Here is a 16,722-nt window from a genome sequence, read left to right on the forward strand (position 1 = left end):
GATATGGTGCTGTATGAGATTCGTGCGACCCGGCAGGGGTGAAAACACGTCCGCAAAATCTGCTTGCAACTTGGCTACCTCGGCAAGCTGCCGTGGCGAGAGGTGATCTCCCCCCGGGACCAGAGCGAGCGGGTTGGTTTTGACAGCTGCTTCTGGTCCGAGATCATCCTCTGAAAATTGTCTTGCGAGTGTGTGCAAAGATACTTCCGGTTGTGCTAAATGTCAGTGGAGAGAACCGGAGAAATTCAAATATTACATTCTATATGTTTACAGGATTTATAATATCACTTCAAATGCAAATAATATATACACTGCTACTATAAATGTTACCTGAGCCAGTTCATTTGAAACATATGTTTGGGTACGGTGAATTAATTAAATACACTACTGTTCACAAAATGAAAGTTGAACTCATGGTGTGTATACACAGCTACATAATGTATTTTTATCTTAACAATTATGTAAATGTACAAATAAAAAAATTCTCGAAAATGTTTGTATTACATTGATTTTTTTTAAAATAAAATATTTACCTTGTGAGATGTGGACCGCAAATTATCTTCATAATTATCAATTTCTCAATTGTGCACATACATCAGTTTGTTTCATCATTATTTTCACAACATATTTTATTATTTTATACAGTAAAGTAATACATGACTAATTTTTATATCTGTTTATCTGATAATTAATGCAAAAGAATAACAATATGCGCTGTTCATAGACAGAAGATTCATGCTGCAGGTCTTTCACAAAACAAACATTGATAAAAACACATGAATGCAAACAGCGACCTTTTAATTAATGCAAACCTACTATAATTACAAATAAAGTTAATAAAACATGCTTTTATCAGAAATATCTGTGCATCTCGTTTGACAGTCAGAAACATTGACCTAACAGTCGGAAAAAAATCATCTTTTCGAAAATGTAAAGTATTGCATATTTAAGTGGGGTGTGTTTGAAAGAAGAAATCCCTGTCGACTGATTAACCTGACGTCGACGCTGATCCGCATAATCAACAGAAGAATAAAGCAATCTCTGTGTTGTATCTTGATGAATTTCCACACAAAGGTACGCAAAAATGTAGGGACGATGTTTCCCCATGTCTTTGATATACCACTACCCGCTGTTAAATTTGAAAATCATTAATTATATACATCAAGCCAAGTTTCATATGTAAGTTTCCCTTACAGTAAATGCGAGCATTGCAAGACCGGAAGTAGGTATGCACATTGCACACACTCGCGTCGCTTAAGGTCACCAGCGCCATCTTGTCCACCTAGCCCATTGAACATAAATTTGTGAAGGCAAGCTCAAAGACTCTACTCAGGGGCGCTGCACAAGATTCTGGGCAGTCCTAATGGAACTGCCCAGAATCTTGCCACCCTGAAAATATATATTCCACACTTTACAAGGGCCCTCTCTTCCTTTGGGGCCCTGGTAATCAGTACTGGTTTTACCCCCAGTCCGACGCCCCTGACTCTACCAACACAGCAATTAGTATATCATGCAAAACCACTCAAAAAAATTACATTTTATTACAAAATTAACATTATAATTCTCATTCAACACAGTATATATGAAATATGAATATACATATCATGTACATGTAAATATTATTTTATTAATATTTTTGGACAAAAATTAGAATGGATGTTTTATAATAAACCTTCAGCATGAAAAAAAAACCCAAAGGTTACAACCGCAGTTATGATGTAGCTTTTTTTGAGGTGCACTCTTGTCATAAATTACTCTATTACGGTCTATTGCTAATTGTTTTCACAAAACAGAGGATATCTATTCAGGAGCCTTAGACTTTTCCAACGATATATAGTTTGTCATGACATCAGGATTTAAAATATAGTTAAGTAAACGAAGCCATCCCATATACGAATGGTGACAGTTAAGATTAAGTAGCATTGTATAAAATGCATTGAAAAATAAATTGAAAAGGTAAAACCAGAAGTGTTAAAAAAGGGCAAGCACACTAATTGACATGTAAATGTGCTCTCAGATCTCAGACTAACAAGGAGAAATCACAATAAACATTTGAAGAATCACACAGGACACATGTTGAAAATTTTGGCATGAGGTTTTAACATTTTTATTGATTTTATTGAACTTTTTCTTTTTAAATTGGATTTCATTTTTCTAATTGTTTTTATTTTATTTTTTCCCTATCTGTAATGGAGAAGATTTTAATCAGGTAGGTTAGCATTCACGTTCAAACGTCCATACTTTTAATAATATAACATTTTTAAGTCTCAGTGTTCACAAACTCTGTTAAATTATTACAGTTTATTAATTTTTTTTCTTTATACATTTCAAAAATATAAAAGGTAAATAATAAACATTCCATTGAAATATATTTTATACAGTTCTTGATATTTTTTTCCCCTTTTTTGTATGACAATAAAATTGTATCCAGCATCAATCTTAGTAGCATAGAACTCATCCATTTCTTTTAGGAACCTTCTCTTTCTCACTGGCCTCTCTTTCTAACTCTCTCTCTCTTTCTCTCTTTCTTAACTTAGGGGGGTGTATGGTTAGGCTTGCGCTCAGCAGTAGACACAGCCGCTCCATTAGCTGTGATAGTGCAATGAATCCCCCCTTTAAACAAGCTACATTAAATAACTAAAGTAGAAAAGGACACGTAGTGCATATTGGGTCAAACTATACAAGAATAAATGCACAGACACATGCAGTGAAAACTGAGTTCCTGCAGGCTGTTTTTTGTCGACATCTGCTGCATCTGTTCAGCTCTGAGTCTGTGGAAGCTCTGATGAATATTCAATACAGATATATACAGATAAATATAATCTTTAAAACAATATATAAATATATAAATAAAACACAGAGTATTTCGGAATGGCTAGAGTACAGCCTTAATTTATATTTGGCATGGCTACATTTTGGAGAAATAGGGATGTGAGGGAAACCAGGAACAACATATGCTCTTTCTTCCTCTCTAATGATCTCAGAAAGAGAAGTTGCAGAGTAGAGAGCCCAGGTGAAAGAGATGATTACCTCATTCTGGCCATTCATAAATTATTCACAAGTTATGTCCTCATTGTATTCCATGCATGCAAAACAAGTCAACTTCAAACAATATGATAGAAAAACACAAGAACAAGGGATGCAAAAAAAAAGCTTCTTCCTTAAAAATAGAGAAGGAGAGGGAACAGATGAGGGGGGTGGAATGCAAACAGGAAGTTGAGAAAGCGTGAAGACTGATTCTGGCTTTGTTCTGCTCCTCTCTGATATGTTTTACATTTGGGTTTCAAGTAAAGGTATGTTGAGCTGTCAGCCATCTGGAGGGGTTGCAGTCTCATTCACGCCAAGACAAACTCTCATGGGAAGCATTTGCAGAGAGAGCATCTTCAATTGATGTGGCCGGTTTGCGTACACATTCAGGGAACAGTTTCAGGCACACAGGATTTCTTATTAGGGATGAGATGAACATGTCCTCCAATTCCTAATGACGACAATGAGGAAAGAGTGGCCCTCTAGCATTATTGCTCCAAAACACCATCCAATCGGATTTATAAACGAACAGAGAGGTACACATCATCTTAACCGGTCAGCAAATGCAATCTGGAACTGAATAGCACATATGAAACAATTCGGGTGTCCTGCAAACCCTTTGAGATGAGCGTATGCTTACATATAAACGTATAGGTTAACTCTAAAAGTGCATGAGTGTCTTCGTGCACCATGAGAAGCATGCAGAAAAGACATTGCAAATAACAAAAAACAGGCCTGATGTATTAATCGAGAAGATAGTGCACCACTAAAGAAAGCGACATGGCTACTACAGCTGCACACATCGGTCGCACCTTCAAGCTACTCTGACCAGCTGCTAACATATGAAGTAAAACTACACGGTCAGCAGATAATGCTGGCTCTTGTGGTGATGGAGCTGCATCTATGTCATTTTCCCTCCCAGGACACACAGCACCGGTAAACAGACACCAGCCAGCTGGCCTGAGCACATGGCATGTGTGTGTGTGTGTGTGTGTTTGTGTGTGTGAGCTGCTAAGGTCTTGCTTAGGTGTTGCATAGGTAGTTACTAAACTAAGCTTACATCTGACTCTGAACGATGAGCGCTGACTGAACACAGTCATGGTGTTTCAAGACAGCAAATTACACTTTAAATCAACGTAAACAACACCTAACCAGACTAACCAACTTTTGTAAAGTAACCAATGCTTGGTATGTTGTTGAAGACACCAAAAGTTTTAAACAGTCAAACAGTTACTCACACGTGTAATCTACGAGTTAAAAGCGACACTGGTGGAATCATGGCCTCCTCTCACACAGGCTAATGCTAATACTGATGCTAATATCAGAAGTCTGCTGCTAAGTTAATAAGGAAGTCCATTTTGGTATGGCATGGCTGGTTTTAGTGGGTGCTCAGCATATGCAAATCTTAAAAACTTATAAAATAAAACAAATATTAAGTGAATATAACAAAATCTTGTGGAAACCTTGCAATGCTATGTACCACCAGAAAATGAACTACAGAATAAATGTCAATATTTTCAACAAACTCAACACAACTTAAGAACTACAAAACCATGTTCAGGTTTCTGAATCAACACGGTCTCCTGAGCACCTTTGAGCTCATATGGTGGCGCTACTCTCACATTATGGCTTCCTGATTGAATAATAGTGCTTTGCGATGTACAGTAAGTGCTCAGGGTCTCGTGACACAGCAGTTCACACAACGCTAATATTCATTAGACTGATATTAAGTGGATGCAAACTCACTTTTGATGGATAAAGCTTTGATTTACCCGTGGAATGTGGATGAAATAAAAAGCGCAAACATCACAAAGCAAGCCAAAACTTTCCATCAGGATTAAACTTAAAAAGACAACTTCACCCACAGTCTTAAAATCCCCTTCCACCTTGCTTTTCAGACCCATAACCATCAAAAGAAAAGAGCCCTGTCGGAGGTCTCCAGAGGAGCTGTCGCGCCACTGCTGGAGGCTGCCATGACTGAGGGAGACTGTGAAGGGCAGAGCAAAGAGCCAGGAAAGTTCAAGTAAAGGGTGAAATGATGGACAAAGAGAAGGGAAGATGTGTGATTCGAAACCATTGAGGGAGCAGTCGTAGTTGAAGGAGTTCGTTCTAGATCACTCAGCTAGACTGAGTGGGGTTTGTTCCTCTTTTACCCAACAAAACTGTGTGAATCTTGCAATCTTATATATTTTTACATTATTCTTTTTTTTTATTATTCAAAAAAAAAATAAAGAGCCTCTCTTTTTTTAAATATATTCTTTTTTTTCATAATTTAGAAGCATTTAGCATAAAATGTTATTGTTTCCATTTGATTTCGGCATTTAGTGATTTCAAGCCCTCTAATTTGGGGTTCAGGGCTTGCAAAGTCATGCAGTTTAGTCATGCTGGTAAACAAAGTGAGAAAAAAAATGCATTTGTTTTTCCATTTTCTCTTTTTTTTCAGCTTTTGTTCAAAGTCCACCCAGTCCACTTAAAAACCCCTCTGTCCTTCAACAGGTATCATGCACTTGTTGTATTTTCTGTTCCCCACGTGAAGGTGAAGAAAGTGACCCCATCCACTGATCCATAGTCACCCATTTTTTACTGTGCAAACAAAGTGGTCCTGTCTACAGTTTCCTCTTGTTCCTCTCAGCATGATCTCTATCATCTTTCTCTCTGTTTTTTTTTATTTTATTTTTTTATTCATGCCATGCAGTTCATCTACAGTTGAACAGAAATGCTGAGACGCAGAGAGCTGAACTAAGAGAGAGAGAGAAAAGAGAGAGGCTAATGCTCTTTTCTTCATAGTGGACAAAGTCACCTTTCTGTGAGCCCTGAGAAGGACACTCTGAACAAGATTTCCAATTGGATGAATGGGGAAACTGTACGGTATAGGAATGTGGCAGGCCAATGGCGGCACTGTCTATTTTCATTTAAAGCACGTGCAAGATCTCCAAAAGGTAAAGGAGCGGAAAAAGTTTGGCTGATAAACTGTTCGATTGAAGCGTTTGATGAAACTGACTGTCAATGTGTGTTTGAATTGCATAGCGTTGAAGGGTATGATGGGTGTTTTTTCCACACATTATGTGTATCTGAGACTGGATCGAGGGTTTTTGGTCCACTTTCAGATGCAATTATCATGGTGGATCGCCCCACAAAAATAAATCACTTCAAAATTGCATCCATTTCCATCAGATCGAGCCAGGACGTACTACAGTTTGTATGACGAATCCCACCCGTTTTCCAAGGGCAGCGATCCCTGTAGGAAGAATGTGATCCACATCCTCCCAAAACGTGATATTGACAGTTTATTGCACCTACGTTGGGGGTTAAAATTAGAAATGGAGAGACTAGTGTTACAATGTTTTCTTTAAGTTGGTTTAGCGAAGCACTCCTTTCATCTCTCGTTTTCTCTCTTTCGCCGTCTCTAATCCTGCGGTGACCCTGGGGGTTGCCTCCGGACAGGTTTTGCGGTTGGGGAGCTTTATAAAAGTGGCAGTTCAGAAGCTCAGCACTGTAGGGAAGAAAAGAGAGAGGCAGAAAGAGAGGGGAATAGGAAAATGGAAGACAGAAAAATCAGTATTGCGTCACCTTAATACAAACACATAAAAAGCTAGGCTACACACTGCTAGAGGCTTTCGCAGATGCAGGTCACTTCAGACCATGCAACTTCGAGAGCCAAAGCTAAAGAAGCCAAACACTGTTTTTTTTCTTTTTGTTTGTTTTGGAGTAATGTCCATAGAACATTATTTTTATGAAGTCTCCTAAATACAAATGTAAAAAGAAACGAAACGAACCAAAAACCCAAGTGTACTCATAGCAAAGCCCATCGTAACATGCGCTCAAAAACAAAACACACAAATGCAAGACTCTAGGAATCACACTCACAAAAACAAACGCACACAAAGCTAAATAAAAGTTCCAGTCGTTGAGGGCCCCAAAATCTTGTTCTAAACCTAGGTCAATAAAATCAACAGAATCAATTTAACAATCATTGATTTTGTCAGCCCTCTAAGATGGACCAGAACCAAGCAAAAGCTCATTGTACATCAGTTAATCCTCTTCACACAAAGGATACGTCCAAAGACGACTCCCTATTCCCCATGAAGTGCCCTTATTTTGATATTTTACCAAACAGTGAAGCTGGCATAGGGAATAGAGAGCGAGTGCACCATTTCAGCACAGCGCCAAACATTAGACGAGCAGGAAAACAAAGTGTCACACAAAGAAAATCAAAACACTAAGCACACAGTCAAGCACATCACATGAAAACACGCAGTGTGTGGCACAGAACACCATACGCACATTCTTACACTGAGAAGCGTTCAGCTCCCTTCCTCCTCTCTTTGCTTTTTTCTTTCTTCCTCAAACTGTCCTCCATTTCACGATGCCTTTCTTCATTGGTTGACAATCCTCCCAAAACTGTTCCCCAAACACACAATCTGTGCATCTGACCCTCATGCTTTCATCTCCTGAATTTGGTTGCGTCCTGATTCCATATACAGTTTTTTCTTTTTTACAAATCCCTCTTATTTTTCCTGTTTCTCATAATGTCATCCGGGCATTTTTGGTTGTTATTTGGAAGCAGTATGAGTTGGGAATAAATGAAAGTGACGGATGAAATGACGAAATGAAGGGCGAGAAGGACACTGTGGAAAAGGAAGACTTGGAATGAATGCAATGTTAGGATCAAACATGATTATTTCATATTTACACAAATGCACGCATTAAGGGGGTGTTCTCATCTGCCTCTCTCTCTATTTCGAATGACATCATTTTGGAAGCACTGGTATAGACAAACAAAAAGAGATTTACCTGAGTAGTGACAGGGCAGCGTAAGTCAGAAACAGAGAGGATTTTGGATAATGTCGCAAAATCGTTTGAACTCGACCTTCTCTCCACATTTCGAATGCCTCATTTGAATCAAACGATAGTTTTTGTGCTGTTAACTCCACATGCAGGGAATTATTTACACTGTCCTCCGTGATCACATGCAGCCTCTGCTTTTACCAGGGCATTCGCTAACTAAGCTAACTAGTGGCAGGCCTGTCTCTTTCACATCGAAACCTTAGAGCTGAGATAAAGGGATTAAAGTGGAGCCATCCCATCCACTCTGTTCACACTGACTACACTTTAACAGATAGACTACACACAGCAAAACCACAAAATGCACTAGGGATGCTAAGTGCTAGCTATCTTGAATATGTGGAAACATGCATTGCTGCAGCAGGCAGACTTCTTAGCATTAGCTTCTTTCTCTTTGCTCTGATCAGTGTTCAGTGTTTTTAATCTTAAATATAACAGGTAAACATTAAAGGCTAAAATCTGTATTCTTAGCCTCTAAAGTGACAAAGGTGTGCTAATGATCAACAACAGTGAATGCTACGTCATCCCCCGTGAAACCAGCAGAGGGGGGTAGAACTAAGGTTAACGCAACAGCAAAGGGGAGAAAAACAACTAATCTGCTCTTTAATAATGCAAAACTAAGATGATTAAATAAGATTAATGATGCCATGAGATGGGAATACAAACTAAAATGCACTTGTACAGGAGCTGACACTGGTTCGGGGGCTCAGGTGTTCGTTCGGGAATGTATTTGTGAAGGAAGAAGTGGATTTTCTGTTCTAGTCTTAGTTCACAGTTACTGCTTCTTTTTGCATATATCTGATAAGCACTGGGCTTTCAGAATAGTTCTCTGTGAAAAGATGAAAAAGAATAAATCATAAAATGACAATCTGCAATGCTTTTGATGTCTAATAAAGAAAAGAAAACTTAAACAGGTTCATAGTTAGAGCACATTCAAAACCCCACATTCCATACAACAGTTGTAATAGTCTCTGCCACCCAATAGCACCTTAGCATGCAAAACTAAGCCCCGCCTCCCACAGCAATAAAGTCAGAAATGACTGATTGGTAACAAAACATCCATGGAATTATTTTCTTTGTTTCATGCAAATCATTAATATGCATGTGCATAATAAACACATCCATATGTACACACTCATATCAACAAACATGTACATAAACCTCTGTTAAAATACATTTTCTTATCAAAACACAGACTTATAATTTCCTTATTGCTCGCAATAGAAATTCATGCATGTGGAAATTACAGTAAACCTTCAAAACTGTACATAACATAAAGTCCTGAACTATACACCCTCATAAAGAGCATTAAAAAACAAGTAAGGTAATGAAAAGAGATGAAGAGGAGGAAGAGGACATGGAGGAGACACAAGGTGAGAAATAAAACAGTGTTTTGGCTGAACTTGAATGATACCGTCATTTTAGTCTTCCTCTTTCTCTCCCTCTTAGCATACCAGGTCATTTTTCTGAATTTAAGGTTATAAATAATGCATTTTTCTTTTGTTTGTTTTACAAGGTACATTCTTACATACATTTTTAATATACACCTATTAAAGGAATTAAAAATCTACGTTAGATTGCTTGCCTCACAGCCATGCAAAGACAAAATACAGTGAATGCATATTTACAAAATGAGCAAAATCAACTTTCTTAAGACTATAATCTGTTGGATTCAATGAAAAACGTGTGGTGTAGTTACTGTATTTTGTCTTTAAATGGCTAAATAACTTGCTAGTTCACAAAAAAAAAAAAAAAGAAAAAAAAATTGTCACTCATAACACTGATCTGAGAATCTCCCTTAAACACTTAAAGGAGACTGAACCCTCCAGTTACACAAGCACACGTGGTGTAGCATACATCCACCAGATGGCCCTCACTCACTTTCCTGAGGCCTTCAATGTATATGAAGCATGTACATAAAGCAGTGCAGCACACATGCAGACGACCAATGATTGGTGTTTTACTCATTAAAGCACAGTGTCACACATTAGTTTGCTGCTGGCATGCAGATGCTCCATGTAATCAACAACCTCTGTGACTTTCTTCACTCTAGCAGTGAACTTCTTTAAACAGAAAAGAAGAGAGGAGTGTAACAAGTAGTGTGGCAATAACAAAAAGACATAAAATAAAAAAAACCTAAATGCAAATAAATAAATGCTAGAATAAAATAGATATTGCTTAATCCATAAGAAAGATTACAGATGATTTGTAGTAAATTAATAAATGATTAAATATCATGAAGCTTTGAGCTGCTATTGCAGAGATATCTTCACCAGAGGTGTGTATTGCATCCGTGCACTGAAATATGCAATATGCCCCCCCCTCCATCCCAACAGTGAAATATATGGCTCATATATCTGCATTTCAGAGAGTTGATTTTGTCATCTTTTCTTTTTCTTCTTTTACTGACCGCTGTCAATCCAGCATCCATTCAATGTTCCCTCCTTTATATTGGAACGAAGGGCAGCATCCCAGAGACAGAGCAGGTAAATAAAAATGTAACAAAATAAATAAAAAGAAACAGAGAGAAAAAAAAGAAGGGGACCAAAGAGAAACCAAACTGAACTGATTTTTCTACTGCATTCAAATTAGAGGAATAACAGTAATCAGGAAAATGATTATGAGGAGGGAGGGTTATGCCAGTGATGATGATGATGATGCTGATGGTGAAAACGTCCAGCTAATTCTTGCCCTTTGTAGGGAAACTTTGAGGCTACTGTCTGGTTCTCCACAGACCCAGGATATGCAGATGAGCAGTGATGTGCGCAGTTCAGCTTGATATGTCTTCATATTAACGAGGAAATACCATAATAAGGAACGGATATATTTTAAAGACAGTTCCTTCATCCACTAGTATACAAATTAAAAAGGGTCCCGAAAAAGTGCAGAAGGTTATAGGCCCTTAATAGGAATGGCTCCTTCTTCTTATTATTATTATTTCCACCATTTGTTCAGACCACTGCTCTTTTCATTTTGTGGTACTTGGTGTTGTATATGCAGAGAGTCCAAATACAAAAACCAAAATGTTAATCGTAGATCTCCATGCAACAGCATGATGTCCTGTCCTCCCAAATTGTCAACTCAAAGCCACCGGCGCGCAACTCCAAACCCCGATCCGAATCGCAATATCCAAGTGCTCAGTAAAAAAATAGCCTATTTTAAAATAATGATCAGTTTTCGGTCTCTCTGTTCGTCGTTAATAGTTGCAAATAGTAAAGTTCGCTGGATTCATCAGGGTCAGGGTTCATCATAATAAGTCGATATTGCACAAGAATGGTTTAAGCATTTTTCTTTGCCCTAAATATAGAGCATAATTATAATAACGGTGTGAATTATACGTTAAAATATCAAGTGACAACAAATTTTGCTGTAGGAAATACATAACACTCATCATGTTCTATGGCCTGAATCACCAAAAACTCCTTCATCATGATGCATTCATTCTCTACCACAGGGCTTAATTATAAGTTCAAATCAGCATTCTGTGTGTTCATTTTCATATCCTCATATCAGTTAAAGAGGATTGTGATCTGAGTTATATTCTACTTGCCTAACTGACGTCTTTCCTAGCATGCACTTGAACTACTTGCATGTTGACCTATGACCTTCATCATATAAAGTGGATTTTTAAGACCTATTATGGTGTATCAAAGCTGATCTCAGCGACTAGTACTCAATGAATAAGCCTGCTGGATCACAGTGTCGTTTTTTACACAACCAGGCAGTGGATCAGGCAGTGACCAAGAGGAAAAGACAACTACTGTCATTCAACTACAACAGTACATTTCCTACAGGGTGCTCGTCGCTGTCTATGGACCAGTGAGGAGTTGTATCCTATTAATATTCAGTGCTTTTTTTTTTATTATTATTTATCTTCGATAATAAGGCATAATCCGCTGACGTCACAGCATATAATTGTTTTTAGTTGCCTGTCTGAAGTATATGCGATGAAGTCGTTTTAGTGCTTAAATTAAAGCTCTAAATCCCTAAACAAATTCATCCCATTCCCTCTGAGGCATGACATATTAAAAGAGTGCTGGCGACCCCCACCCTGTCCAGTCAATGGAGGAGCGGAGGTGTGAGTACTTAGCATCGTTATTGTGATTATTAATACTATTGCGGTATATTGGTGTGTGGGAGTCTTTTTTCTGCTTATTTCAATGATGTTTCCTAAGATGTGCTACAGAATGGAGGGTATGGGGGATCGGCAGCGGCGCAGGGGGCCGGGGGATTTGTAGGGTTCGTAGGGTGGGTTGTTGATGGGGGTGATGGGGGTCAGGCGCAGGGGGGCCCCCGTCATTCCAGAGATGTTATTGAGGCTGCGGGACTTCTCGTAGCCAGCAGCTACAAAACCCCAAAAATCCGGTCAATGGTCAGTGAATAGGTTACATACAGTAGAGAAAGATGAATGAATGGAATTATCATGCAAGCATTTTACAAACAAAAACATTAGATTCATGAAAAAAAAAGTTGCATTTTTTAAAAAGGGGAAAGGAAGGGAAGGGTAAAAAAAGGGAATTTTGAATAAGAGTGACAAAATGAAACCGATGTGAATGACAGACAGAAAGACAGACAGGGACAGACAGAGACAGAGACAGAGACAGAGACAGAGACAAGGACAAAACAGGAAAATGAGAGTTATGAAATGTCATCAAGTTTTCATGTCAATATTTTGTTGTTGTTGTTGTTATGGCACAGCAGTATATACATAAAAAAACTCCCTTTAGTCGCAGCCACATACAGTTTTCAGGGAGAGATAAGAGCAGATGTGTAAAAGAGCAGGTGGATGAAGCACCTGATGGCTGACTCAGACCAGTAGAGAGGTAAAGAGTTTAGCATCCAGGTGTTTGACCCAGTCTCAGACGAAACACTAGCGCTGGAGTCCAAGAGGAGCTCCGTCTAGTCAAAGCAGCCTCTCTCAGCACTGTGGGCCAGGTGAAGCTTGCGCATTTCAGACTAGATGTCTTTCCTTTATTAGCAGCAAATTTGTCTTCCTTTTACAAATGCGTGTGTTTCAGTAGATTAATAGGGACTTAAAACAGCTTCACCTGACCCCAAAGTGCCTGAAAGCTTTCCTTCCACATTCATTTCAGGCTACAGTTTTTCTTCTTTTCTCACCCAGTCCAGTGTTGTTTAATTTGGTTACAAATTCCCTTTACAGATCTTAGTGATATTCCTGGGCTATAATAATAATTTAGGTCAAATTTCAAATTATTTCAGGGGAGTTTAAAAAAAAATGGTTTACATTTATTTGTGTGTTTTCATGCTTAATTCAAAAAAGAGATAATGCAGAATATGCTCACAAAAATATTTGTTGAATGTAATTTTATGACATCAAATGACCATGATCTGTCAGCTACTTAAATCCCGAACGTTTAGTAAATGTCATTCCAAACCTGCGTGAATTTCATTTTTCTGTGGAATACAATATAAGACATTTTGAAAAATGATGTCTGTGTTCTTGTCTATATGATGAAAGTCTCAGAAGACCAGTGTTTTCTGGACACCATTGACTATCACTGTATGGGCTAAAACATGTTCAAAATGCCTTCTCTTATGCTCCACAGAAGAAATAAGTAATTTAGGTGTGAAACAACGAGGAGAATAAATCATGACCAAATTTTCCAAAGTTTGGGGTGAAATACAAAACTTTTTTTTTTTTCAAATAGCTGTTATAATATGAATACTGGTTATGATAACAGCTAAACACAGCTTACCTTTGTATAGTCTGTTTGTTTGTTTAAGAAATTGAACTGGACTCAGATATTGCTGTTTTTTGGAAAAAGCCAACACGAATGGATATGGAAGGAAGAGCTGGCACCTTACACAGTAGACAACCCCCTCCTGACACAGGAGAACTTCTCACACGGACACAAACACAGTGAGTTAGAAATCTTAACAAAAACACACCAAGAGACAAAAGCTCACAAGGAAGGAAAAACACGGGGTGTTAAGAAGGTCCTACTGTCATATAGTCGGCAGTCCTATCTCCAGTCCCTTGCGTGATGCAGTTCTGTTGGGAAGTGTGTGTGTGTGTGTGTGTGTGTGTGTGTGTGTGTGTGTGTGTGTGTGTGTGTGACTCAGAGGGCTGCTGGGACACTCAGGGTGCTGCACAGCCGCTTGTCATTCAAAATCTACACCAAAGCATCACCTATAAGAGCTGCAAAGAAAGGCAGTGGTACTGTAGGTAGATCTGGGTCATCATGTTCCTCTCACCAAACCACTTGTGCATGTCAGAAAGAGACTGTTTTTCATCATGGATTTGAGGAAATATACATACTTAACCAAATGATTTGTTGTTTATAATTAATAAAACATATAAGAGTACTCATCTACAGAGAGAAAAGAACTCATGTGTGTGTGAACGTCATGTTCTGGTTTTGTATCCGTGATGCACACACTGTACAGATAAGAACACACTTCCTTCCTCTCGCTGGTTTTTAAAAAGTGTCTTTACCTCCCTATTGGCATTTGCCTTTAATGGATGGAATTAATTAAGATCAATATGGCTAGCCAGTGTGTGTCCAACAGAAATAAGTACACCGACCGCTGGCACTCGCAGTCTTTCTTCCTCTTTCTCTCTGAACAATTACAGTGTAATGTGACGATTAAAAAAGCATTAGTAGCCCATTCGTTATATAAATAGCTGCTTTATGACAATGCCAACTTGAAAATGATTGTGTTTTGGACACAACTATGCTTTTGGATTTCAGTTCAAAGATACGTAGAACAACAGATATAGATACATAGACTGCCAGTAAAACAAAAAGCGAAACAAAATAGAACAAATCAAAGCAAAGCAAAAAGCAGACAAACTGAAACAGGGCAGGGGAAGAAAAATAAACGTTATTCAATTTATTTAAGCTATATTTATAGACATATATTTAAGAATTGAGCTTTCATGGTCATGGAAGAGCAAAAGTCAAATAATGCCAACATTTAGCCATTTTCTATATTTACTAACAGTACAATGATGCCATCTTAATCATTGACATGTCGATTAATCTCATTATCGGCCTCATAATAACACAACTCACACATGCAACACTGAAGAGGTTATGTATGTGTTGTGGACTGGTGTAATTCAAGTCTTCAGTTTGGCAGACTCTGTGCTTCTGCAATTATTTAGCATCTGTGATAGAGATGAGGCTACATCCAGTGGGACTATCACTTTATGTGCAGTTTCTTAGGATTTGAGTCAGAAGCAAGCTCTCTGAATGCTTGAAATGCAGAGTAATACATCGTAGCTTCACAGTTTAGTTTATGAGTCTAACAATCATGCTTACAAGCCCAAAGAGACTATCTCCGTATGGCCAGCCCTTGACCTGACATGGATGAAAGTCCCACTCTGGTAAGATTATGTACCTCATGTCAAACTTTAGTGACTCTACGAGGACTGTAATTGTGTGGCCTGGGCATGAGACGGAAGGTGAGGGTTAGTGTGTGGCACAAATATTAACCAGAAACTTTGCAGCAATAAAATAAAGTTTAATATACTGTGTTGAACAATTTACTCATATTTTGGTCTGTTTGCAGTAAACTGCATGTTAAAGAAAGTCCATCCTTTTTTTTTTTTTAAGTTACATCACAAAGGTCAAGTGCGAAGAAATCTGAGTTTTTCGGAGAAGACGTCAATGGTTTTTACTAGTGTGAAAATAATATTTTTTTATTAATTAATTACATTATGATGTGAATTATAGCATTACTGCATTATAGTCTATAACGCAGCCAAGTTTAGTCTGTCCGAGTTCATACACAGTATATTTGACCTGTGTGAATCTGTCCGGGTTAATATTTGCAATATCCACCAGTGGATATTTGTTCTTCCTTTAAACACTGGTAGTCAAATACATACAAGTTACATCACATCTGCATGTATGATTTAGACACAGAACTGCACATAGACACAGCACAACACGACACAACAGTACACAGAACAACACGAAACGACAATATACAAAGATTACACACAGACAAACTTTAAGAAAAGATGAACACAAAGAGACTTATTAAAGGAGGGCAGGAATATGTGATGGATGTAATGACTGCGGTGAGAAGAGAGGGAATAGTTAACATTCAGAAATTAGCACCTGCAAAAACAGTACCAGGATGGACAGAAATATAAACTTATGACATTTAACATTGTGCACATAATGGATGTTAAGGGTATTAAACATGTCACTGTTGATTGCAAAACAGTATTTGGAATTACATTAATAAAAAATAATAAACCATTTAATAAAAATAAAAAATAAAAAATGCAGCTAAAAACAACAGAAAGAAATCTAAGTGTGCAGATGTTGACATTCCATCTAAGACAGTAGGACACAGAGTGAAACAACAAATGTTGAAATAATATTCACAGAACATTCAGATCTTCTATGAAAATAGTGTCATACATGCAATTCACCACCTCTGATGGTGGATAAGACACGCTCATTCATACACAACACATCCAGTTAGATTTGAAAGACAATAAGATATACTTTAACCATTCACTAACCTTGAGTAAAAACCTTGCACTGAGCATAAACTGGTCTTGATTCACCAGAAGATGGAACATAAATGACCAAAAATCATGCAAACTATGTTTTAGTTTCTTTACTTGATCCAGTCAGGTTCAGGCTTCAGTCATACTGAAGTTAAATGCAGTGGATCTGCAGATCTCTGCATTTATGTGCATTACTTGATGGATAATTTAACATCACTTGAATAATTAATAATTTTTAATACAATTAATAATAAATACTGCTGAGACAATGATTGAACCCAGCAGTCTGGTCCATCAAAAACTAAATAATGCAGAACTTCACTATATGATTAAGAAGACGTATTAAAAAGATATGTTTG

The 16,722-nt window shown here is 37.9% G+C and overlaps 1 protein-coding gene across 8 annotated transcripts in view; it reads right to left on the reverse strand.

Annotated features, from left to right (window-relative positions):
• Positions 1-2,052: 2,052 nt before the first annotated feature.
• The window catches only part of LOC113047187 (potassium voltage-gated channel subfamily C member 1-like), a 62,507-nt gene continuing 47,837 nt past the window's right edge, over positions 2,053-16,722 (reverse strand). For 2 of the 8 annotated variants that reach the window (XM_026208509.1, XM_026208503.1), the window contains exons 5-6: positions 10,283-12,216; positions 7,512-8,701 (exon numbers count right to left, since the gene is read on the reverse strand). In XM_026208509.1, coding sequence (XP_026064294.1) covers positions 12,053-12,216 — 164 coding nt within the window. In that variant the 3' untranslated portion in view covers positions 7,512-8,701; positions 10,283-12,052. Of the gene's footprint in view, positions 6,521-7,511; positions 8,702-10,282; positions 12,217-16,722 lie in introns of those variants that run through there. The other 6 variants (XM_026208507.1, XM_026208510.1, XM_026208504.1 and 3 more) reach the window with 5 other exon arrangements.

The sequence above is a fragment of the Carassius auratus genome, chromosome 28 (assembly GCF_003368295.1).
Source record: "Carassius auratus strain Wakin chromosome 28, ASM336829v1, whole genome shotgun sequence".
Taxonomy (NCBI): domain Eukaryota; kingdom Metazoa; phylum Chordata; class Actinopteri; order Cypriniformes; family Cyprinidae; genus Carassius; species Carassius auratus.